The 23,653-nt window shown below is 53.7% G+C and overlaps 7 protein-coding genes across 7 annotated transcripts; 4 read left to right on the top strand and 3 right to left on the bottom strand.

Annotated features, from left to right (window-relative positions):
• Positions 1-1,186: 1,186 nt before the first annotated feature.
• J4E78_008482 (uncharacterized protein) lies at positions 1,187-1,782 on the bottom strand (the record flags this gene model as incomplete). The annotated part of the gene is made up of 4 exons (XM_049369083.1): positions 1,187-1,379; positions 1,459-1,526; positions 1,579-1,713; positions 1,768-1,782. 4 exons carry the CDS (start codon positions 1,780-1,782, stop codon positions 1,187-1,189), a joined length of 411 nt encoding a protein of 136 aa, XP_049219150.1.
• Positions 1,783-6,497: 4,715 nt separating this feature from the next.
• On the top strand, positions 6,498-8,889 carry J4E78_008481 (uncharacterized protein; the record flags this gene model as incomplete). Its single annotated transcript, XM_049369082.1, has 4 exons — positions 6,498-6,624; positions 6,675-6,842; positions 6,894-7,738; positions 7,786-8,889. 4 exons carry the CDS (start codon positions 6,498-6,500, stop codon positions 8,887-8,889), a joined length of 2,244 nt encoding a protein of 747 aa, XP_049219149.1.
• Positions 8,890-11,807: 2,918 nt separating this feature from the next.
• Positions 11,808-12,620, top strand: J4E78_008480 (uncharacterized protein; the record flags this gene model as incomplete). The annotated part of the gene is made up of 2 exons (XM_049369081.1): positions 11,808-11,994; positions 12,055-12,620. 2 exons carry the CDS (start codon positions 11,808-11,810, stop codon positions 12,618-12,620), a joined length of 753 nt encoding a protein of 250 aa, XP_049219148.1.
• A 295-nt stretch (positions 12,621-12,915) lies between these two features.
• Positions 12,916-14,609, bottom strand: GPI3 (Phosphatidylinositol N-acetylglucosaminyltransferase gpi3 subunit; the record flags this gene model as incomplete). The annotated part of the gene is made up of 4 exons (XM_049369080.1): positions 12,916-13,984; positions 14,037-14,425; positions 14,475-14,509; positions 14,561-14,609. 4 exons carry the CDS (start codon positions 14,607-14,609, stop codon positions 12,916-12,918), a joined length of 1,542 nt encoding a protein of 513 aa, XP_049219147.1.
• A 296-nt stretch (positions 14,610-14,905) lies between these two features.
• Positions 14,906-17,029, top strand: J4E78_008478 (uncharacterized protein; the record flags this gene model as incomplete). Its single annotated transcript, XM_049369079.1, has 1 exon — positions 14,906-17,029. One exon carries the CDS (start codon positions 14,906-14,908, stop codon positions 17,027-17,029), a length of 2,124 nt encoding a protein of 707 aa, XP_049219146.1.
• Positions 17,030-19,096: 2,067 nt separating this feature from the next.
• J4E78_008477 (uncharacterized protein) lies at positions 19,097-20,434 on the top strand (the record flags this gene model as incomplete). The annotated part of the gene is made up of 3 exons (XM_049369078.1): positions 19,097-19,166; positions 19,219-19,501; positions 19,564-20,434. The coding sequence occupies 3 exons, from the start codon at positions 19,097-19,099 to the stop codon at positions 20,432-20,434; spliced, it is 1,224 nt and encodes a 407-aa protein (XP_049219145.1).
• Positions 20,435-20,892: 458 nt separating this feature from the next.
• Positions 20,893-23,577, bottom strand: J4E78_008476 (uncharacterized protein; the record flags this gene model as incomplete). The annotated part of the gene is made up of 1 exon (XM_049369077.1): positions 20,893-23,577. One exon carries the CDS (start codon positions 23,575-23,577, stop codon positions 20,893-20,895), a length of 2,685 nt encoding a protein of 894 aa, XP_049219144.1.
• Positions 23,578-23,653: the final 76 nt, after the last annotated feature.

Below are 23,653 nucleotides of genomic sequence, written 5' to 3'. Positions count from 1 at the left end.
GGAATACTTGTTAGTTCTTCTTCGAATCAATTTTCCATTGTTCAACTCACACGCCCCCAATTGTTAGGATTCTCAGGGTCTCCATCTTCAAAGCGGATAACCCGTCTCCCACTCGTGTGCTCATCGTGGACACTCGACGCCGGCGACGGTGAATTCGACCGTCCATGCGAGCTCAGCGTTGAAGGTGTTCTCGACGCAACTTTCTCAATCGCATCCTCCTTCTCCGTATCGTCAGATGTGCCAGCATCTTTCTCAAGTTCCCTCAGTCGCGCAGCACGCGAGCTCTCTATAGCACCGGCTATGTTGACCCGTTAGTAACCCACACCCCCAACATCGCAGTAAGACGAAGTTATGCGTACAGCGATTTCTTGAACTCTGTCGACTCGTCGTACTTCTCTGACTCTTCGAAGTAAAACTGCGGACAAGAGCGACTGGTGAGGTAATGGCCTCATGACCCGGCCCTAAGCCTTGTTGTTCCCGGGAATAAGTTCGTTCCAGATCTGCACTCTCCATGCTGAATTGATTAACCGGAGGAATGACGCCAATTGCTCTTGAGCAATTCAGGATCCAAAAAGACAGAACGGATGACTTTGCGAATGTAGTTAGAGAAGGGAAACGGGTAGTAACAGACTAGAACCTTAGGTAGTATACTGCGCGACCCCGCGCACTTGGGTTAGCCATCCGAGGTGTTTAAGTAGGCGCCACAATTCCCCTGATCAATAATCTTCGTGGCTGCACGTCTACCTGGTTTGTCGATCGTAGCCGTTACCGCATGCAGAGTAGGCGGGGCTTAACTTACGAATGCATGACGGGTACCGTTTAGCTGCGTGCGCCCTACGAGGCCCGACGGGGAACAACACGTTATTATGCATCGGCAAACTTACCGATGCGCGGCTCTCCAAGTGGAACTCGGTGCATTGTTTGATAATTGACCTGTAATGAGTCACGTTCGTTATCTTCTTTCGTTTTGCGAGGAAGGGAATGCGCGTTTGACTCAGATTACCATGTCTTCGGTCTGCGGATTAGTAAAGTCCGACGGTATGCGTTAGGAATTATGGAACGCCGATTCGGAATTCGATCCATCTCGGAATGCGATTTCAGACTGGGACGTGTGTTGCATCTCGATTCTTGTTGCATGTATCTCCGTCGGCGAACCATCGCTGCAAGTCTATAGCATACGCATTGCCTATGTCTCGAGGTTGATGCTGCGGCCAAAGCGGCCATAGAGTGCCTTCTTCAGCTCTCCCATCTCTTCTTGAATCCCTTCAAGCTTGGCCTTGAGAGCTTCTACCTCGCTGTCAATAGTCTCTGTTGATGAACCCAGAAGCTCAAGGACCTGGGGTTGGGGTAACGAGACGAAGCAATCCCCGACTTTGTATCTGTGGTTGTGATTAGCTTGTTGATACTGTGGCTATGTCTAATGACGAGCCATCTCGCAGCTCATCGCAGAGAACTTACGGTACTTTCTCCTCCTCATCAACCAGCTCGAGTTCGCCTGAGATCTCCTCCAAATCTTCCTTCTCCTTCTGCGCTGCTGTTAGAGGGAGTACAGATTGGAGGCAGCGGGTTGAATCGTACAATCTTTGCCCTCAGCTCCTCTTCGAGAAGCTCTTCTTTCTGATGCAGCGAACTGAATTTGTTGATCTTCTCTTGATCCTCGCGGCGCACCTCTAGATCCTCGTTTTGCGCTGAGGCTTCTTCATCTTTGGTGAGCTGCCACCGTTAGCGCCAAATCGGAGAACACGATGCAAAATTGACGGTACTCACCATACGGCGCTGCATCGTGTCACTAAGCGTGGCCGAGTGATATATGGGTGGTGGAATTGAATTGAAGTTGAGTTAGATAAGCAAGAGAAGTGAGAGACGTTGGTGGCTATGCTCCGGCGTTGCTCGTGCCTCCGGGTGTGAGAATGCCAAGACCGTCGCGAGGGAGGCGCGAGCCGGTGTTGAGTAGACTTCCGAAACCATCAATCACGACGCTCAGTCCTGGAGACCTATCAATTTACCCAAGTGCGCTATATATCGTTACAAAGAATGCGTTGGTACCAGCAATGCGGGCAAAAGGTACTCCAAAGCTATCACAGCTATCATCCTAACCACACAAATCGCAATCATACCGTATACCAAAGTACTATCTCAATGACCTGCCCGGAGGACCTGACCGCAGTCTCAGTTAAAGGCGCACTCTACTCATTCTGAATCTCACCACACAAACGATGCCCAAGAGCTATCATCAGATAATGGTAAAGGCGATAGCAAGTGGAAATTACAATTCATAGCCTGCGCATCAATGCACAATTCGAAAGGCCAACCCGGAACAAGATCAGGCCCCAATTAGAACCCAAGACGCCTTGTCTTCCTCGTTGAACAGTACGACATGAGTACTCAAATAGGATGCGATGAAGATTGATTGTAATCTCACACGTAGACGGAGACGCGCTGACTGGTACCAGCCACCTGAATTCATATTCCAACAATGAGATCGCAATACAAGTGTATTTCCAAACTCCCTGCCCTTGCTGTGTATGCACAGCTGTACACTCTACCCTACTCCCCACCACCCTGCACCCCCAACCTCCCCTCCACCCTCTCAAACCGCGCCCCACCCTCCTCCCTCTTCTCCACTAATTCGTTACTTGTCTGACTGTTTTGAGCGTCGCTCAAAGCTCTCACAACATCACTCTCCGCCTTATCCCTGACCAACTTCCTCAACGCCTGTATCAAAAACCCGCTAAAAACATCTACACTCCACTCATCAGGCACAATAGCCAACACATCGGCAACATCAAGCCAGCCCCCAAAGCGCTCTAGGAGTTCAGAGGTGCGCTCTACTCTCTGCGACAGATCTTCTATCTGGAGAAATTCTCTGAGGAGGTGGCCAAACATGCGTGATTGTTCTGACCGTGTGGGGATCTGGCTGTGCGACACGGGCGGTGCGCCGGGGGTGGCGCGGCGGTGGATAGATGCGTAGCCGTACAGGCAGTAGCTGATTGCTGTGTTGTAATCGCCTAACCCGTGCGTGAGTAGTTTCAGCGCTTCTTCGTGCCGCTCCTGGCGGCCGTTTAGGATGATCATTTCGGAGACTAGTTCCTGGCTGTAGGGCTGCAGTCGGGAGAGGACGGTGTGAACGTCGTAGGACGAGGTTTCGCTGAGGAGCTGGAGGAGGCGGATGCGGGCGTGCCACCATTCTGCGTCGAGCGCGTTGTCGGTTATGAAGGAGAAGTAGGTTGGTTTGGGGGGTTCGAGGATGCGGTAGGTTTCGTAGCTTTGGGAGAGGGTGGCGCGGGATGAGGGGGTGCTTTCGAGTTCGGTGATTACGGTGGAGAGATAGAATGCGATTAGTTCGTTTACGTACTCGGGGTGCTGGGGCTGATGTTAGTAAAGCGAGTAGATATGTGCTGAAGGGCTTACCTTTTTCTGGCCGAAGACAAGATACTCTAGGTACTCTTTAACAGCGCCTGGCGCCTTGTCTCTCAGCAAAGCTACTGCTCGAGTAGGGTCGAATTTGACCCTACTCTGATCGTCCGCAAAGACTTGAACACCCAGCTTTGGATTCCTATTCGCTAGCCATGCGCCGTATTCTTCTACCAGAGCTTGATCGCGAATCTTTCGTAGATAGTCGCGCACCTTATGCTCGCCATCTACAAGTTCGCCTCCCTTGTCTTCCTCGCCTTCCAAGATCCGTTTCCAGGTCGCCAGCACATGTGATGCCTTGACGGAAGCCTTGCAGTTGCCTTGGTACAAACGACTGAGCAGGAAGAGACGCTTGAACTGTTCTAACAACTCAACAGCGCGATCGAAGCACTCTACTTCCTTATCGACCAATTCATACAGTTCTGCTCGATGGGCACCGGGGCTGGAAGTGCCCTTTGGACTCCCTTGATCTAGTAGTAGGAGGATGTGAAGCAATGCTGCATCGACAGTTTTGAACACGGTTGGATCGTTTGTTACGCTTGCCATCCCTTTCCGCTTCTTCCAAAACTGAAGGTATCGCTTTACGAAATGCAACAAATTGTCACCAAAGGGACCATTGACATTCGTTGGCATTGTGGAGAGTTCGTTCTGTTGCAAGAAGTGCTCTACCAGCGTTGTGATGCCGCCATAGATCTGTATGCCGTCCGAGCCTTGTACCACTTCTTGATTGAGAATTGGCATCAGGCTCAAGACAACTCGCGGGTCTATTTCACCTTCAATGAGCGCTTGTTCGGTGATACGCTTCTCGTTTTCGAATATGATGATGTTCGTTTTGGTACGTAGAACCACGTCCATGAAGAGCATGAGTGAGGCCTTTTGACGAATATATATGAGACTAAGGTATTCAGACTCGTTGCGCGGCTCTTGTCCGCGGATATCGCCTAAGATGGTTTCTATGACTCTTCTGTCAGGCTGGATGCGGGTCGCATCTCCAATAAGCGCATACTGGGCTGCTTCGATTCGTGAATCCAATCGGGTCACTAGAGGGTTTCGTACTGTCCACCATATCTGGTCTCCGGCCCAGACGACAGTCTGTGACTGTAACTTGGACAGGCGCTCCGCAAACTCGCGGTCCGCATTTGCTTGGCGCTTCTCGACTTCATTGGACTCTTTCGCTGCTCCCTCAGATGAAGCAAGCTGCAACTTCCTGACGGTTAGTTTCGCGCCTACTTCCGAAATTACTAGATCGTAAGGCTGCACTACAGTGCGCATACCTATAGGCGTCGAGATATGTGAGCCTTTGGTCTGAACTGGCAGACCGAGTGGGCTGAAGTTGAGCCAGTGCTTGTCAACTTCTCCAGCACTAGGATCAACATCCCATCGCTGAATCTCAACTCCGTAGGTAATACTACCTTCCGCCTCTCGATGTACAACTGCCAAGACGTAACCTTCCTCAGAGTTCATGCCTTGACCCATAGAGGCCGAGAAATCTATGCCCGCGCCGTCTACAGCAATCGCATCAGGATAGCTACTGAACTGTATGCTACCTCTGCACATATCTCCATCGAGGTTTACGAACATGCCGACTCCTTGGTCGGAAGGTGTAGTGCCGACTGTCAACAGAAACTCGTTCGGATTTGGTGATGCGACGTGGGGTCTCAAAGGAATGAAGGGCGGCGGTCGTGGAACCTGCGGCTCTTCAGGTTGTGGTCTCTCCTCTTCGGTTGGAGCTGGTGGTAAAGGTTTATCGGGTGAAGTTGCGCCGCCTCGAGACTGGCTAGACGCTCTTTCGCCTTCTCCTCCCATGGCGGCTCGGCCAGGCGAGCGTGACGGAGCCGGTGACATGTCGCGAGAAAGTGATTGGGGCACGTCGAAACCATAGCGTTGAGCCGGAGCCCGTGGGCTTGCTGTTCTTGAAGGACCGCCTAGCCCAAGCACATTCAAACTTGTACTTCGAGAATGGCCGCGGTGCTCCTCGAGAGCTTGTGGATGCGAAGCGGAGGAAACGCTCCTAGATGGCGCATTTGGCACAGTCGCCAGATGCTCAGCGGCTCCGCCAATGTCGCCGGCGTCTGGATCCAAGGAAGAGATTGGAAACAGGCCTATCTTCTGTTGATGTACAACGTCCAACAGGGCATATGAATGCGCATCAGCAGCGCATGAGAACGTGTCTCGGCGGACAGAGACCAGACAGCCTCCGTATTCAATCGCCTTGATCGCTTTCGGGGGCGAGTTCTCGGATATCTGCACCAGTCGCAGTCGCTTCTTGAGGCCGATGACGACTACTACGCCATCCTCAGCAGAACCTTCGATGTCGTCGTTCAAGTCGACACCTCCAACCCACAGACATCCTATCGGCTTGAAAGTCGAGTCGGGGCTCAGCTCGGGTAGCGAGTATATGGAGAGAGTATTGTTGCACAGCACGCAGGCCTTGCTGATCTTGGGAAGCAGGAGAATCTGCTGCACGCCAGGCCCATTGCTGTCGTTATGGGGCGGTTCCAGTCGCGAGGCGATGATGGCCGTGGGCTCTTCGGAGGGATCGTCGGTCTCGGGCGGAAGCAGGACGAAGTGGATGATTTCGGCGGCGGAGGTGCCAACATAGAGGTTGCCGTTCCACACCTCTACACACGTGATGCGCACGTCGGTCGACGGGCCATCAGCGGACAGCGGCAGGTTTGCGACGAGCTTGCGGAGGATGTAGGGACCATCTTGCGGGGGCGGGCGCCGTGTCGCGGGCGGTTGGGAAGGTGCGTCTGCCATTGTTCTCAACCTTCACATGCGCCATGGCAGGCTATGGCAGCGAAGTGTAAGAGGCGCGCATGGTGCGTGTTGGATGTGCGCCCGTGGTGCCTGGTGAGCTATCATGGCGGCAGTCCACCAATTAGGGCCGCGCAACGCCGCACCTTCCGCGGTTTCACGGCAAGCTGGGTGCATACGTAACCAACTCCATTCCATGATTCACAACGCGCCGTGAAGGCTTGCGGGAGTAGACTACGACAGGCGCGCAATAAACCCCGGTTCTTTCGGATTCCAATTACACGTCTGTCTCACTCGCAGACACGGATACAGACTGAAGCGCAACCATGGAGGGCGGAGTAGATATGGATGAGAGGGTCGAGACTCCACCCAGTGCCGAGAGGCAGGAACCAGTCGCAGAAGAAGAGCAAGAAGAGGGGAACAAGTTCCAAAAGGCGATCGGCGCATGGAGAAGTGCGAATTCCCGTGACGCATATGATACGACTAGGCTAACAATGCGCCAGACATCGACCTCACCACTCTCATTCCGCAGCTCGACACGGTAGCCTCGGATCTTGTCGCACACCAAAGAGACACTCTCACCCAAAGGAAGGACCTCGCGCAGAAGACCAAAGACTTTCGGAAACTCGACGATGCAAGCAAGCTCAGCGACATCAAGGGCCTCTTGAAGTGTAAGCCTCCACTCGCGCAGCTGACTGAGCTCTACTAAGCCAGATTCGCAGCATACCAGAATTTCATTGATCTTATATCCAACCAGTCCAAGACGGTACAGGCTGCCTTCTTCCAAGTCTACTCGCCGCTCTCTGAAGCACCCGACCCATATCCTCTCCTCGAAGCCTCCGTCGACTCGCTTGTGACCTCCGAAGAACTCGTGCCAAAGCTCACGTCTGAGAACGAGCGCCTACAGAAGACGGTAGCGAAACTCACCACACAACTCGACGATTCAGACAAGAAGTTGGAGGAGGAGCGGACGGCACGCAAAGCCCTCGAGGACAGCCGAGACAGCAAGATCAAGGACGTGGAAGCGTCGTGGTCGGCTGTGCTGAACGAGAAGCAGGACAACTGGGAGTCAAAGGAGAAGAGCCTGGAAGAGAAGGTCGAGAACCAGGACCGACTGTTGAAGGAGCTCAAGGCCAGTTACGAGGTCTCGCAGCGACTTGGTCAGGGAGAAGCGTCTGAAGAAGAAGGCGGTCGCGGTGCTACTGCGGCGGAGCTTGAGATCGTCAGCTCAGAGCTCGAGCGGACAAGCCACCGATTGGCAGAGATCACAGCACGGAACGAGCAATTACGCCTCGAGTTGGCCCAGTCTGCGTCTGCACCAGCCCAGCAGGTTGCAGTTGAAGATGACCCTGCCTTCCTGCGATTGCGATCCGAGAACTCGTCACTCCTGCGAAAGCTGGAGAATGCGCGCTTCGAAAAAGACTCTGAACGAACACGGCTCGAGACAGAAACAAGGAGCTTGGAGCGCGAGATCAAGTCGCTGCGGAGTGAAAAGGAAGCTCTTCGCGAGAAGGTGCAGAAATGGGGCGACTACGAGAACGTGAAGCAGGAGTTGGAAGTGCTCAAGGTAGGCTCTTCACACGATGCTGTTGAGTCCAAGCTAATTTGCGGTAGTCAATCGAATTCGCAACAGGGGACGACGACGACGAAGCCACTGAGATCGCCCTCTCGCAGAACAGCACATCCGGCAAGGGCAAAGGCGAAACACTGGAACAGCTCCTGCTCGCTCGTAATAAGAAGCTCAGCAACGAGCTCACCGTCATGCGCGTTTCCCACCAAGACCTGCAGAGTAGGCTAGAAGCTCTACAAGAAGAGCTCTCAAACACAAACATGGACTTAGAAAAGTCCCGCCAGCTCAACGAGACACTAGAAGCCGATCTTGAGAAAGTCCAACAAGAAGCCACAAACGCCTTCGACCCTTCTGGCATGTCGGTTGCAGGAACCTACGTATCACGATACCCACAATCTTCCTTTGGCGGCGGACGAAGAGGCCGCTCATCACCCACCTCCTCCATAATCTCCGGCTTCGACAACTCGTCGCAAGCACCCACCCTAGCCTCTCTACGTGCCGGAGGGGGAGGAGGAGAACCCATGGGCGGCGGCTCCGGCATTCTCCCCATGATAACCGCGCAACGCGACCGCTTCAAGAAGCGCAACTCGGAGCTCGAAGCCGAACTGCAAAAGTCGTACCAAACCGTCTCCTCCCTCCGAAGCGAGATAGGCGCGCTACAAAAAGACAACCTAGACCTCTACGAGAAGACTAGATATGTGAGCAGTTACAACGCAGTCAACAGAGGCCCCGCCTCCAGCGCGTCGAGCTACGGCGCAAATCCCAATCCCTCTGCCATCAACATCGATTCCGGAGGCACAGGTGGGTCAACAGTCGACACCAAATACCGCTCAGCCTACGAGTCAAACCTCAGTCCGTTCGCCGCTTTCCGGGGCCGCGAGAGCGCTCGCGCAATGAAGCGCATGCACCTCTTTGAACGCATGGTTCTGCGCGTTACTAAATTTGTGCTTCAGACGAGGACGAGTCGGAATATCTTTGCGGGGTACCTGCTTGCGCTGCATTTTATGGTGTTTTATTTCTTGTTTAGCTTTGAGGCGGGGGCTGCTGGGGGCGCGGCGGTTGTGGCGGGGCCGAGTGTGCCTGGTGGACCGGTTCCTGGGCCTGAGGACCCCGGGGTGTGGCATAATGAGGATGATGGGACGAGTTGAGGGGGGAGGGATGAAGTGTATTATTAGGATGGGTTTCGGGTGGGCAAGGGATGCTTATTTGTGGTATGTGCCATGGGGGTTTGGGACTGGCGGCGTTGATGCATCATATTATTCATCATTGTTATCACTGATACCAATGATGAATAATATGATGCATCAACGTCGCCAGTTCTTATTATCCCGTCGATGGCACAGCGACCATGATAAGCCTTTGCTGTACCCGGAGACTCAGAAGCGACCATTTGAAGAGCTTTTCCTCCAACAATTCTAGGAGTCTCACGTCGATCGAGAAAGGGATCGATGATCAGCGATCACTGTGGGGGTTTGGATCTGAATATAGGCGCTGGGATCATTTTACAGAACTGAGATGCCTTATTCGACTTGATATTCCTTGTAGCATGAGGTACAGTGACAGTCGATCAATATGGACCCGATGTCGAGCATCCTCCAAATAGTCTACTGATAGGCTTCATAACGAAAGCAGAACCAGTACAGCATATGCATATGACATTCCTTAGCACACTTTGATTAGCAAAGATTGGACATGCCGACCTAGAGCCTACCACATGTCAAAACCACTGTTGTGTAACCATTTTGATATCGCAGCGCATCGGTATCTCGAGTACCCGGCGGCTGGCAGATGCTACCCGAGCGCAACGAATCATCTCGGAAAGCTGCGTCCATACACATGACAGGTTTCTTCGTCCTTATCTTGTGACTTGCTCAACCACTGAGCATGGCAGGACTAGAAAGAACGGCGAGAAACCGTCCCAAACAACGCAAAAGTGGCAAACCATTCGCAAGCGCGAAGGACGTCTCGCGGTTATGTACAGCAGACAGCGTACTGTCCTCAGGGCATCTGAATGGTCACCAAGGAAAAGGTATGGCGACACGCCATCCCTTCATCATCCTTCCATCTCGATTCCTCACACCTCGTTCCTACTGCCAGCAGCAAAACCACTAGAATAGCATGGATGGAGAGAAACACAGATGGCGACACGCTTCCATCCCCCAGCTTCCTTGGTCCTTCCAGCAGAACCGCTCTCGAGCACTGCTATCCAACGAAATGGGGTATCGAGGAACAGAAACCGGGAAAACGGCCATGCAAGAGCGGAATGTCAAACAAAGATCCCCGCCTACAATCTGCCAATCCACCTGCACGACATTGGTATGTCTAGCCAGTAGCCAGCGAGCCAAATACAACGCATCCAATCCACAATGCCAGTCGAGAAAACCAGAGACCTGTTCGCCGGCCGCTGGCTGCCAATAGCGAAGCGCCGAGATAGCGTTCGAGGATGCTAGCGCTGGAGCCCTGTCCAGGCCCGTTCTGGTCTCTCATTGGCCAACCTCCACCTTATCCCTGTGAGTAGCCGGATGAGGTATATTAGCTGTCATTTCTTTCACCTACCCGTCGCTGCATGCAGAGTATATTAATAGTCTTTTTCTGTGGATGCGAAAGTATTTGCGGTGTTTGTACCTTCTACATGTGGTTTGGCGGTGCGGGAAGGTGCAGGCGGGTATGTGCGACCAGCGAGGCCAGCGACGGGTGGGTACCGGGCACGCCGGGTAGTTGTACTAGGGATAGTAGCTTGGGTACGTTGCCAGCTGATGATTGCGTGACTAGGTGTAGGACGGGCGGCTCTGCGGGTAGTGGGTGGGAGAAGGAGATGGAGGGAGGAGGGAAGGGAAGTGGAAGGACTGGGTGTGGAGAGGGCGGTTGCTGTGTCCAGCTTGCTTGTGGTGGTTTGTGAGAGTTCTTGGTTTTGCACTGTACTGTAGTAGGTAGGTAGCCAGTTCTGATCGCGTGCTGATTTCCAACTTGCCAGACTCGAGTCTTGCTGGCGCTGGCAAAACTCGTCTCGTGCAGTTTCCTCACCTGCGCAGGAGAAAGCGGGCGACATCCGTCTTACTTCAACATCAATCATCAACTATCTATACTCACACACCCACAACACAGCCCCAACTCCAAACCTCCACCTCCCCATCAGCACATCATCAACAACCCCTCCCGACGATCATAGATCTGCCCATCTCCATCTCAGTCTCGCATCAGCACCTTAACCCTCTCCCCCATTACCAAATTACCAACCCCCTCCCGTCGCGCTCCCCAAAATAGCCATCTCGCCAGCCGATCCCCACGGGCGTTTACAGCACTAACCCCCAAACCCGGCTAGCGGCCGTCCTGACCACCCCCAGGCGCGCTCGGCATAACAGCGAACCACAACACACCTGCCATCCCTCCCATCTCTCTTCGAACGCTGTGAGCCTATCACACCCCTGCCAGCTATATTTGGGGTCTTTTCCTTGCCTGCATTAGCGGACTAATCGAGCAAAGCGAGCGAAAGCAGTGGCTGGAAGGGCGAGTGGGACACGGCGGTAAACGGTTGCTCGGCTTCGCAGACTCTGTCGCGTGTACTATGGATGGATCTGTGTGGAGCGGGCGACTACGCGCTGGCAGAGAAACTGGTTCGTTTCGTGTAGTCGTAGCGCGGTGTTTGTGTATATAGGCACATCGTGTAGACGGCCGAGTTGACGGTTTCCCACATCCACCTCACTACCAACACAACATCTTACTTCCCTCTACAAGAGACCCGCTTTCGTCGTTCGCGTACTTTCCTTTGGGCTTCTTTCCTTGAGGGTTATTTCTGACGTTTGTTTCATTTCGCTTGGACCGTTTTATTCATCTTACGGATCTCATCGCTTCCGAGTCTTACAATAGCTCAGCAACAACCAATCTATTCCCGGAATACTATCATACCGGCGGCAAGGCTTACAGTACATTCCTGAACATCGTCTGGTTTCTGGTATAAACATCGACGACAGTCGCGGGCTTTTTGAACATCACACAAGCATCCAAGACTTCGACTCGGCAATCTACTCTGCATCAAGATCTATATTACACCCAAGACATCCCAACCATGATCTTCACCAACACCCTCAGCCTCGTCTTGGCCCTGGCACCAGCCACTATATTCGCCGCCCCGAGCCAGACCGTCGACTCGATAGCAGCTTTGATCCCTCGGCGAGACATCCCCGCGGTCATCTACAAGGAGTTGTTGAAGACAGACTCACTCTGTGATCTATCCAACGTTGCTCTCCCTGCTGGTACGTCCCTCCATCCCCACCACCAACCATCCAAGAGAAACATCAACTAACACCCCGTAGCACCCACCCCCCTCGCCGCGCCCGCAAAAGGCACATCCCTCCGGCACATCGCCATCGGCCGGGGCACCCAAAACTACACCTGCGCCGACTCCTCCTCCTCCACCATCCCCAAAGCCACCGGCGCCATCGCCACGCTCTTCAACGCCACCTGCGACGCCGCCCGCCTCAACGTCAACATCCTCGGCCAAGTCACCGACCTCGCACTCAACTACGCGATCCCCACGTCCGCAGAGGCAGACCAGCGTCTCTCTGGCCACCACCAGTTCACCGCCGCGGGCGTCCCTCTCTTCATGCTCGAGACCGACAAGAACGACTTCGGTCGTGTGGAGTGTGCTGTTAATGGGAAGAGTGCTGCGCCCGCGACTGCGACGAAGGGAACGAATGGCCTGGGTAGTGTTCCGTGGCTCAAGTTGAACGCTACGGTTACGACTGAGGGTCAGGCGGCTTGGGCGTACAATGAGGTTTACCGGATACACACTGCGGGTGGTATGGCGCCTAAGGACTGCAGTGGGATCGAGGGGAGCTTTACCGTGGAGTACAGTGCGCAGTACTGGTTTTACGCTTAAGTCGTGTCGGGTTGACTGATTGTTATTCCTTTTTCTTTTCCGTCTTCTTCTGTACAAAGCATTTTCATCGGCGTTGGGGGCACAGGAATGGGGGAGTACCCGGTTCAGCGTTCCGGCAAGAGCATAGTAAGCCTATCTGGATACGGGCTTCGATTAGTAGTTAGCATATACCATTCTCCGCGATTCTCTGTTCGTAGCTCATAGTTGGGCGAACAGTAATCGTAATATTCAAATCACAAAAGCCGCTGACACGTCATCGTCTCGCTCTTTTCAAGTGATGTCTTTGCCCTGTGTCTCAACTATCCTCTGGTTCCTCTCTCTTCGGCTTTCGATGCCTCGAGCTTCTCTTTCGGAGTAAAGTTCCCTTTTCAGGGTCGATTTCGGGTACGAACAGCTTGTTGACTTCTCCTTTCGCTTGCATGACCTTCTTAGGCCAGTCATAGCATATGTCGATGCGTGATCTGGGTGCGAAGATTTCCAGAACGAGGTAGATGAGGTAGTCGACGATGACACAGATGCAGAAGAGCTTGCCGGCCCAGATGCCGCAGCCGAAATATCTCTTCAGTCGCTCAATGAGTGCGAAGCTCTGCACACCCGCTCGACCACGGGTTGCACTCCATGCGCCAGCTGCCCCTGCGCCTTGGTAGAAGTCGCTGTGACTGATTACGCCGCTTATGCCGTCGTATACTCTCTCTGTTCGCTGCGCAATGTCGGTCCAGGAGTACATCTGCTTTACCTGGTTATGGAAGAGCTCGGTCCTGACCTTTCCAGCTCGCAGTTTGGCGATGGCACGGCCTGTTGCTACGACAAGATCGTCTTCTTCGGGCGCCGCGAACTCAACCATATGGGTGGGCAGCACTTCAGGGATACCTCCGACTCGAGTCGCAACGACGTAAAGCCCACATGATGCAGCTTCCACAATGACGGTTCCAAATGCCTCTGTCAATGAAGGGCAGAGGTAGATGTGGCCCCGTACCATGACATCTCGCACTTCTTCATGACGGACCGGACCGATCATGAGAACCTTGTCTTGCAACACATTTCGCTCAATCATCTGTTCGAGATCGATAGCTTTTGGCCCATTGCCAGCGATGATAAAGCGAACGTTTGGATTCGCAGCGACGATGTGGGGTATAGCAGCGACTAGCAGATCGGTGCCCTTGTTGTAATATAGACGTTGTATGACAATGACAGTGATAATCTCATCAGGGCCCATTGGCTGCCGCGGACCAGGCGCCTTCTTTGTATCTTTTGGATCGACCGAATCGTGGGATAAAGGACGGAAGTTCTCCGCAACGACCGCGTTGGGTATGACAGAGACCATGAGAGGGTCTAGCGAGGCTCGAAGGACGGTGTTCTCTTTGCTACACTGTGTTAGCAGCTGCCAGCCCGGGGTGAGTACCAGTGGATACTAACCAAGTATGACTGACGCAAATGACATGGTCCACGTCACTCAGGGTAAACTTGAGAAGCTTGTTCGTAAGTATGCTTCCCGCGTCCGCAAATCCAAAGAGACTGTGATCCGTGAAGACCGTCCTCAGCCCCATAGTCCTCGCATGCAATATGGCCTCGTGGCACAGACTACTGAGACTAGCATGGCCGTGTACGATGCCGATGTTCTCGCGGATGACGATGTTTCGGAATATGGGAAAGAAGGAGAAGACGGTCGGGAAGGTGGTTTCGCGGTATATGACCCAGAAGGGAACGTAGTAGACTTTCAGGCCGTTCGTTAGGTAGCGAACACCGGTTCGGCCCGCGTAGGCATGTGTTATAACGATTACTTTGTGGCCGCGGTCGATGAGTTTCTGGAGATGTTGGGTGTGAATACGTTGGGACTTAGTGATGGGGACCTACACTGGACAGTTGGTACATGTGACTTTCGACTCCTCCTACGATTGATGAGTACTGCGCCGAGTCTCAAGACGCGGCTAGGTGCATACCGGGCTGAGGGTAGAAGTTGTCGCTGACCATAGCGATGTTGTACGGCATGATGGCGGGTTGTGAGGACTGACACCTCGAGTGAGCTCAGAAGAATACATGGCGCTCAAGCCTGGGCGCAATTGGAAGGTACCATGGGTGTATCTGGCGGGGAGCACCTGCTTTGTCGCGAACTCAGGGCCTCGGCGCGTCACCTGTCGGCGTTTGGCGTGGCTGGAACTCCGACTAAATTTCCAGGGTCCATAGATTTTCTAAACTCACCATCCGCCTGTCGCAAACGGTCGCGGATCCCTCCAGGCTTCACTTTGAGCTGTCGCAACCCGAAATATCGCAGGATCCCTTACATCATGTTTCAAAGACGTTATGTGCCGCCCGCGGTTGTCGCCAAGAAGCAGCCTTCACCTCCCGCGCCCGTTGTCGCAAAGGCCTCCAGCCCGGTAATTGCTACGAATGAAGAAGTCGCTGCCTCAAGTCCCGAGCCCGTAGAAACCAGCCCGGTATCAGAGGCGAAAAAGACCATCAAGAAGCCCAAAAAGAGAAAACGCGAAGCCGAGGCCGCCAAAGAGGAGGACGATGAGATTTCGAAGAAGCACAAGAATGTCTTCTCTAAATTCGAAAAGGCAGCAAAGCTAGCTGAAGCCAAGAGTCAAAATGCGGAAGAAGAACCTGCGAAAGAACCGCAAGAGGAAGGAGAGCTTCACGATCTCGAGCCTATGCCGCAACCCGCACCGATTCCCGAGCCCGTCTACGAACCCACCTTCTCCACCCTTCCCACCTGGCTCGCGCAGCCTACTACCGTCGAAGCGTCGAAAACAGTCCCGTTCGCCGAATTGGGCGTAGATTCCCAGTATGTCAAGAAGCTGGAAAAACAGGGCTTCAAGGACGCTTTGGCTGTACAGACAGCATTGCTACCTCTGCTACATCCTGGTTTTGACCAACACTTGGGCGATATATGTGTGTCGGCAAAAACTGGCTCTGGAAAGACGCTGGCATATCTACTCCCTATTATCGAAGCGCTCAAAGACCGTACTGTACCTGTCCTCTCCGCCGTCGTCGTAGTACCAAGTCGGCAGCTCGTCAACCAAGCCCTACAAGTCGCCGAAGACCTGTGTGCTGGAACAAAGATCAAAGTAGGAACAGCGTTGGGCAATGTCGCGTTTGCGACGGAGCAGAAGCAGCTCGTCAAGATGCGACCGCAATACGACCCAAGGAGAGCACAGGAGCTGCAGGAGAAGGCTTCTCGACAATATCAGACAGGCTTCATGGAGCGAGGAGGGTTGTACGACGACTTGAGAGCCATGCCTCTCGATCACGTTCCACAATATGATTCGGGCGTGGATATTCTCATCTGCACTCCTGGTCGATTAGTTGAGCACATCGAGCACACAACAGGCTTCCTGCTGAACGGCGTGCGCTGGCTTGTCATCGACGAGGCTGACCAGCTTTTGAATCAAAACTTCCAGGGCTGGGCAACCGTGCTCATGGACGCCCTCCACGGTGAGACTCCGGTCGACTTCATGAATGCCCAAGAGCGGATACGAAAGCGCGAGCGCGACACCAACTCCATCTGGTCCATGGCGTTGCCTGCCCGGAGGCAACTCACCAAGGTTGTCCTTTCCGCGACAATGGAAAAGGACCTTACGAAGTTGGGCACGCTCAAGCTGAAGCGACCGAAATTGGTAGTCGTACAAGACGAGACTACAGAACTACAGCCCATGGAGACTGAAGAGAACGTGTTCGAGCTGCCGTCTACGCTAGAGGAGTTCGCAGTACATGTGGGCGATGGTTCAAACAAACCATTGCACCTGCTATACGTACTACTCAACTACGTCTACCCGGGCACGCTGGAATTACCAAAGCCTTCCTCAGACTCCTCAGACTCTTCAGACTCCGATTCATCCTCAGACAGCGACCCCGAGTCTGACTCGGAAAGCCGCGCAATCATATCCCAGCAAACCGGCCGCGTCCTCATCTTCACCAAAAGCACAGAAAGCGCATCCCGCCTATCCCATCTCCTCAGCGCCCTCATGCCCCTCTTCGCCACCCACATAAAAACCATGACCCGCGCCCTAACCGCAGACGCCTCCCGCAAACTCCTCAAATCCTTCAGCTCCGGCGCCACCAAAATCCTCATCGCCTCCGACGCCGCGTCCCGCGGTTTGGATATCCCCGATATTACTCACGTGATCAACTACGATCTTCCTACCAGCATTACGAGTTATGTTCACCGTGTTGGCCGGACGGCGCGTGCGGGTAAGCCTGGAGAGGCTTGGACCATGTTTACGAAGACGGAGGCGGCGTGGTTCTTGAAGCAGGTGGCTAAGGGGGATGGTATCAAGAGGGGGGGTAAGAAGGTTAAGAGGATGGAGTGGAAGGAGAGTGCTGTTACGACGGATGGGAAGAAGAAGGCGTATCGTGCGGCGCTCAAGAAGCTTGAGAGTGCTGTCACGGGCAACGCCGACGCAGAGTAGATTTGCGAGGAGAATGCGTCTTGGACTCAGACGCAGACTCAGGTTCAGACTTGGAACTCAGGCTCAGACGCAGATTCAGGCTCAAACTTGGAATTCAGGTTCAGACTCACTCAGGTTCAGTCTCACTCAGACTCAGATTCAGACTTGGACTTGGACTTAGACTGGGGTCTGGTCTTGATTTGCGGCGAAATGCATGTTGTTGACCGCAACAAGTTTGCTTCGAAGATAAGGCAGCCGCCAGCTTTTCTTTCCTTTTCCAGATACCCAATCCACAGCTAGTATCGGAGAATTTCTGTGCCTGCGTGTACCAAGCTTCCTCAAGCAGCTTGGCTTTGCTTGATACCATCCTTCACGATCGACAGATGGCGTGGAGTGACATGCGCCAGCGATGAGTTTGCATCGCAATTGGCAGGTGATAAGAAACCTTAAGCCCCCGAGCATCGGCGCAGCAGTGTATCTTCAACGTTGATAGGACATGAACAACATTCCGCAGTCCAGCCTGGGGGAGCGCCAACTCGCAAAGTGTGGTGCTAAGCATTCTCCTCGGCATGCGTGACCAAGCTTGATGGTGCTTGATACCATCCTGCTCCGTGGTATAGTGTGCTTGGAATGTTGCGGATCACGTCCTGAATTGGCAGGTTGGAAGCGCAAGCGGCCTTGTGATGCGCAATTGGCCGAGCTCGAGATTCGCGATTTTGTGGGCAAAAGTGCCCCATGCTGATGATTGGTTGTGGCATGTGTCTTTGCGACATGAAAGGGTTAGTTAGGCCAGACGGGAAGGTCCACTAGGGCCGGGCCTACACTCAACCTCTCCCATGTGCCGTCTGCAGACGCCCGCCCTTCAACCACACCACCCATCGCCACCTACCTAATGCAGTCCGCCGCCGCTCTTATCGCGTTGTTTGCTAAGTTACGCTGTTAATTAATCATGCGTTAACAGCTACCGATCGGCTGGACGACTCGGCGAGTTTTTGGACGCTGGACATCGGGCGCAAGGGCAGATGTGACTGCGCTGTTCGCCGGCAGTTGGCCTGCTGATCGCGAGCTATCCATGGTACTACGGCACGTTTGCATGCGACTATCGATACCAAAGCATATGTCAAGAGGCGAACGACAGCCATGCAGCCACGGTGTAGAAAGCATGGACACACGTTGACGACATTGACGTTATTGACGGATGTCCGTGTTTGCATGACCAACACACCTCAGGCCATCTCCAGGCCGCGTTTCAAACGGCTGTGGCTGTCCCGCTCCCTGCAGCATAATAGCGCCAAGCGTGAAAGTGGCATGCTTGGTAGCGCGCTTCGAAGCTTGACTGGCAGGCACACGCACTACACGACACTGGGGAAGCACTAACCCGCCACTTAGCGAACAAGGGACGCTATACTGTGGCAACTTTCATTCCAACAGTCACCAATAGCCATGAAGATTCGGTACAGTACTATTAACTTGCCACATTCTTCGAAACATACCTCGGTCCCGCCGTTGCTACGCCTGCGGAACCTCACAGCCTGCAATTACACGATGTAGTACTACGGACACGCCGCCACGCATTCGGTCCTACACTCGCGCAAGATGGTCACTTCAGTCGCAATATCCGATCCACAAGGGCCGTCGCCTATCCCAAGCGCCCATCTACCAACACCCGGCTCCGCATGCACTTGCGTGACCGACGCCAAGTCTCAATGTAGCAGGTAAATGTATGAAACGCGGCGCCACCGCCTTGCGAGCATGATCGACCTGCCAAGATAGGACTCGTTACCATGAGTGGTTGCGGGATCTAATTTCAATGTTGATCGTTTACCCCACTATGATCCTACACTACGCCTACGATGCCAATAGAGGGCGGCGTAGACAGATCGAACAGGGTAACGAGCACATCATCGTCATGGACAAGACTTTATGCCGCGCCTTGTTGGCATTGCTTGGTATAAAGCCAAGGCATCTCCTCGACTCTATTGCTTCTGTACCGGCTTCGTCTTCTCTTCAAGCCTCTCATACAGGCTTCAGCTACCACTGGCCTTTCACCCCTCGCTCTTCTGCCGTATCAGATAGTCCATCGTTATCATGCCTTCATTCGCCCACATCACGGCGGCGCTCGCTTTTGCCAGCACTGTTGTTGCCACTCCTGTTCTGCGTATGTCAAATACTGCCTTGATGTGAAGCTCCAATCTAACACGTGATTACAGACAAGGGAAACTCCTTCTCGGTTGAGCAAGTTCCTCGCTCTACCTACCTGAAGAACGGACCCGAGCAAAAGATCAAGGCTCTCCGCAAGCACGGCAAGGCTGTTCCTCAAAGCCTTGTTGAGGCTGCACAAAACAGGGCCAGCAACACTGTTGTCGCCGCTGCTGCTGCCAGTGGATCAGTGCCTGCCGCTCCCAATGATGCATATGACTCGGCATACCTGAGCCCGGTCACTATTGGCAGCACCACTGTCCACCTTGACTTCGACACTGGAAGCGCTGACTTGTAAGTCACGATGGGGCGAAGTGCCTATCCTCATATAAGACCCACATCTAATGTAACCACAGGTGGGTCTTCTCGTCTCTCCAAGCCAGTTCTCAGACCGCCGGCCACGACTACTACAAGGTCGATGCCTCCAAGGTCAAGAGCGGCTACTCCTGGAAGATCTCCTACGGCGATGGCTCTGGTGCCTCCGGCAAAGTCTACGCCGACAAGGTCACTGTCGGCGGCGTGACAGCCACCTCTCAAGCGGTCGAGGCTGCCACCTCCGTCTCCGCGCAATTCTCACAAGACGTCGACACGGACGGTCTGCTCGGCCTGGCCATGTCCACCATCAACACAGTGCAACCCCAGCAACAAAAGACCTTCTTCGACACCGTCAAGTCGCAGCTCGCGTCGCCCCTCTTCGCCGTCCAACTCAAGTACCACGCCGCCGGCACCTACGACTTCGGCTACATCGACAAGAGCAAGTACACCGGCCCCATCACCTACGTCGCCGCCGACGACAGCCAAGGTTTCTGGGGCTTCAGCGCCTCCGCCTACAGCGTCGGTACCACCACCACCACCAAGACCGTCTCCGGTATCCTCGACACCGGCACAACCCTCATCTACACCGACCCCGCCATCGTCAAGGCCTACTACGCCAAGGTCTCCAGCGCAAAGAACGATGCTACTCAGGGCGGTTACATCTTCCCTTGCACTGCTACCCTCCCTGATTTCTCCATCACCGTCGGTGGCGTCAAGCAGACTGTTCCCGGTAAATACGTCAACTACGCTCCTCTTGATGATGGTACTGGTGCTTGCTTCGGTGGTATCCAGACTGATGACGGTATTGGCTTCAGCATCTTTGGTGATATCTTCCTTAAGAGCAAGTACATTGTTCATGAGATGGGCAGCTCGGGTCCTAGACTGGGCTTCGCGCAGCAGGCTGGTATCTAGATCAATCATGTGTGATGGATTGGTTACGATGGTGAGAAGGTGGCGGAGGAAATACCATGGCGTCGCTGAAATACGCGGCGGTGCTTTTGTTGGCTAAGTAGCCCCGTGCTTTTATCTTCTGCATAGTAAATATTATCGTCTTGCTGTTCATGACTTTGATCTTGTGGAATCTTTCGTGATGATTGTAGATCTTGCATTTGTTCTTTCATGTTTGGATGCAATGTGTTATGATGACAGAGAAGCTCGCACCACATGCGAGCCATGTTCTTGTGTACAAGACTGAAACGTATTCGTCAATTGCAGCCACAGCCTCTATGCATCATGACACGAAACTCTTCCGAGACTAGGGCCACTCAGTCACCCAGCCATGCTACCATGTCCAAAACTCCGTCGCTATGCATATACGCTCTATTGAAACACTTGACCCCTTTCCTCTTCATGCTCCATGAAAACTCCACTCACGACGTCGACTTCGTCAGCAAGAAACCGACGTTACACTCCTGTTCCTTCAGCACATCAAGAAACACATCATCATCAATTGCCGCCGCCATATTATCCACAACCCCATCTCCTGCATCCTCCTCTCCCTCGCTCTTCTTCATTCTCTTGAGGATCTTAGTATCAATATGCCGGTACTCCATCAACATCCTCAATTTGGGCTGTTTGGCCGCGCGTCTAGCCTTGATCTTCGCTTCTTGCTCTTCGATATTGACCTCGCTTGCTTTCGTGAGGGTGGGGTAGGGGTCTTCGTCCGAATCTTCGATGTCGTCTTCGGGAGTTTCTGCTTCTTCTTCCTTCGCTTCGAGCTTGACTTCTGGTGAGCCCTTGCAATCGCATGTGCAGCCAAGGATATCGTGGGTCTGGCAACCCTCACGCTCGTCGAGACGGAAGAGGTCGCGGAGTTCTTCTTGTGAGAAGGAGGAGGCGGAGGCTTTGTTGTCTACGACGGCGTTTGCGAGACCCATCTTCATGACTTGACGCTGGTAGATCTTCTCGTCTAGGCCTCCTTGGATGAGGAATCTGTATACTTTGCATGGCAGTTTCTGGCCGTCGCGGTGGATACGTGCCATCGCTTGTAGATCGGTAGCGGGGTTCCAGTCGATGTCGAAAAGCACGATGCGTGATGCACCGATAAGGTTGAGACCGACTCCGCCGGACTTTGCAGAAAGTAGGAAGGCGAACGACGTAGTCTTTGGAGTCTTGTTGAACTTCTCCACAAGTGCTTGGCGTTTGGTAGCTGGTGTGCTGCCATCGAGACGGAGGTAGGTGTATGACAATGACACCAAAAGTCGCTCGATCATGTCCAGTGTGGTAGTGTAATTCGAAACAATGACGATCTTCTCCTCAGTGGTGGTATAGATCCGATGAACAAGGCTGTCGAGCAGTCGCAGCTTCGCACTCGAAGCGCTTGAGCTGAGGATCTTGGGTGGTATCAGTGGGAGAAGCGATTGAAGCATCTCAGATGGCGTATCGTCGTTATCTTTCGATGATTTGAGCAACGAAGGGCTGTTGCAGACCTTCTTCAGCACGTTGATAAGCTGTAGCGCAATATCTGTACTTCCCAACGCTATTCTGAATGTTGGTGAGCCCAGTATCGCGCGATAAGCCTCTGCCTGTCCTTTGGTCGGCCTGCAGAAGACAATATGCTCAGTCTTCGGTGGGAGGTACTTTGCAAGCACTTCTGCTGTACGGCGAATCATGAATTGACTGGTGAGGGATACGAGCTCCTTCCATCGTGCCTCGCCCTTTTCGAGCTCTGCTTCACTTGCATCTGGCTGACGGCTGCGCACGATGGGCACTTCGAAGGAACGCTTAAAGGCTGATCGTTGCCCCAGTAGGCCGGGATTGACGAAGTCAATGGCAGTGAAGAATTCGCCCAGGTCGTTCTGCAGTGGCGTGCCAGATAAGATGATCCGCCGCTCGGTGTTGAGAGACTGGATGGCCTGCATGGCTTTGTTGTTAGCAGTCTTTAGCCTGTGGCCTTCATCTGCAATGACGATATCGACAGTCCCTTGCTTCATTTCCTCTTGCATAACGCGCAGCATCTCGTATCCGACGATCATGATGTTGTAGGCTTTGCCCTTTGTGAAGTTGGCAATCTTCTTGTTCTTTGCATCTAGCACGTAGACGCCGATCCTCTCATTGCCCAGCCATTTCCGAAATTCTCGCTTCCAGTTATCGACCAGGCCAGCGGGGCATACGATGAGGGCTTTCTTGATGACTGGCGAGGCATTGTGTATCGGGTTCTGCTTCATCAGTGTCCAGAGCAGTGTGATTGTCTGCAGTGTCTTGCCCAGACCCATCTCGTCCGCCATGATTGCACCTTCGCCCTCGCATCGCATGCCCATTACACATTCGTATAGGAACTGCACGCCCTCACGTTGGTGTTCGCGCAGATGCTTGCTGAGGACCGGATCAACAACAACGTCGACTATCTGCTTGTCTTTCGGACATGACGTCGGCCGCTTCATGACGAGAGCGTTCGGTGCGTTCGGATCGTGGCGTGGTTGTGGGATGGATGGGTTTCGTTGAGGCATGACGGTATTTGACAATAGAGGCGCCTTGAACTGCTGCTTGCGTTGGGCTGATGGCTTGTACTCGGGTAAATCCGCTCCATCGTCACCAGTCTCTTTTCTCTTGTTTGCTTTCGACTTGGCCGACGAAAGAGGCTTGTATCCTGGTTCATCGCGCTTCGACTGATCTACAGGCGCAGCTGCAGCCGTGCCCAGAAACATACGCCCAGCAAGGTAATCCGCCTTGTCGATGGACGCCTCAACTTCCAGCTCCTTGCCACCGATGGATAGCGCGGAGCCTGGTAGCAGCGGTCGAGTGCATGCTCCTTTCCCCAATTCTTTTCCTGTTTCGCTGTCCGTGAGCGTTGCATAGCCGCCTGTGACGGCAAGCACACCATCACCGTCCCATGTCTTGTTCTTCTTAGTTGTATATTTCCGCCATAGCACCGTGTAGTAATTTCCCTCGAGACCCGGGGGCAGGAATTGGGCCGGTGCGGGGGCGTTCAGCGTGTTGAGCGGTTGGCGACTGCCGGCGGAAAGCGCGTTGGACGAGACTCTAGGTTTCTTCTTCAATGGCTCGCCAGTCTCTGAGCGAGGGCGAGCGAGGGTGAGAGGCCGGAAAGGCTTCATGGGTTCGGATGCTGGGGGGATGGCATGCCGTGGGGTAGGAAAGTGTATGGTGTCGACAGTGGCGAGCGCGACGCGC

Source organism: Alternaria triticimaculans (genome assembly GCF_023758025.1).
Source record: "Alternaria triticimaculans strain BMP 0046 chromosome Unknown scaffold_15, whole genome shotgun sequence".
Classification (NCBI taxonomy): domain Eukaryota; kingdom Fungi; phylum Ascomycota; class Dothideomycetes; order Pleosporales; family Pleosporaceae; genus Alternaria; species Alternaria triticimaculans.
The sequence above is the reverse complement of the archived record's forward strand: the minus strand, read 5'-3'. Positions and strand labels throughout refer to the sequence as shown.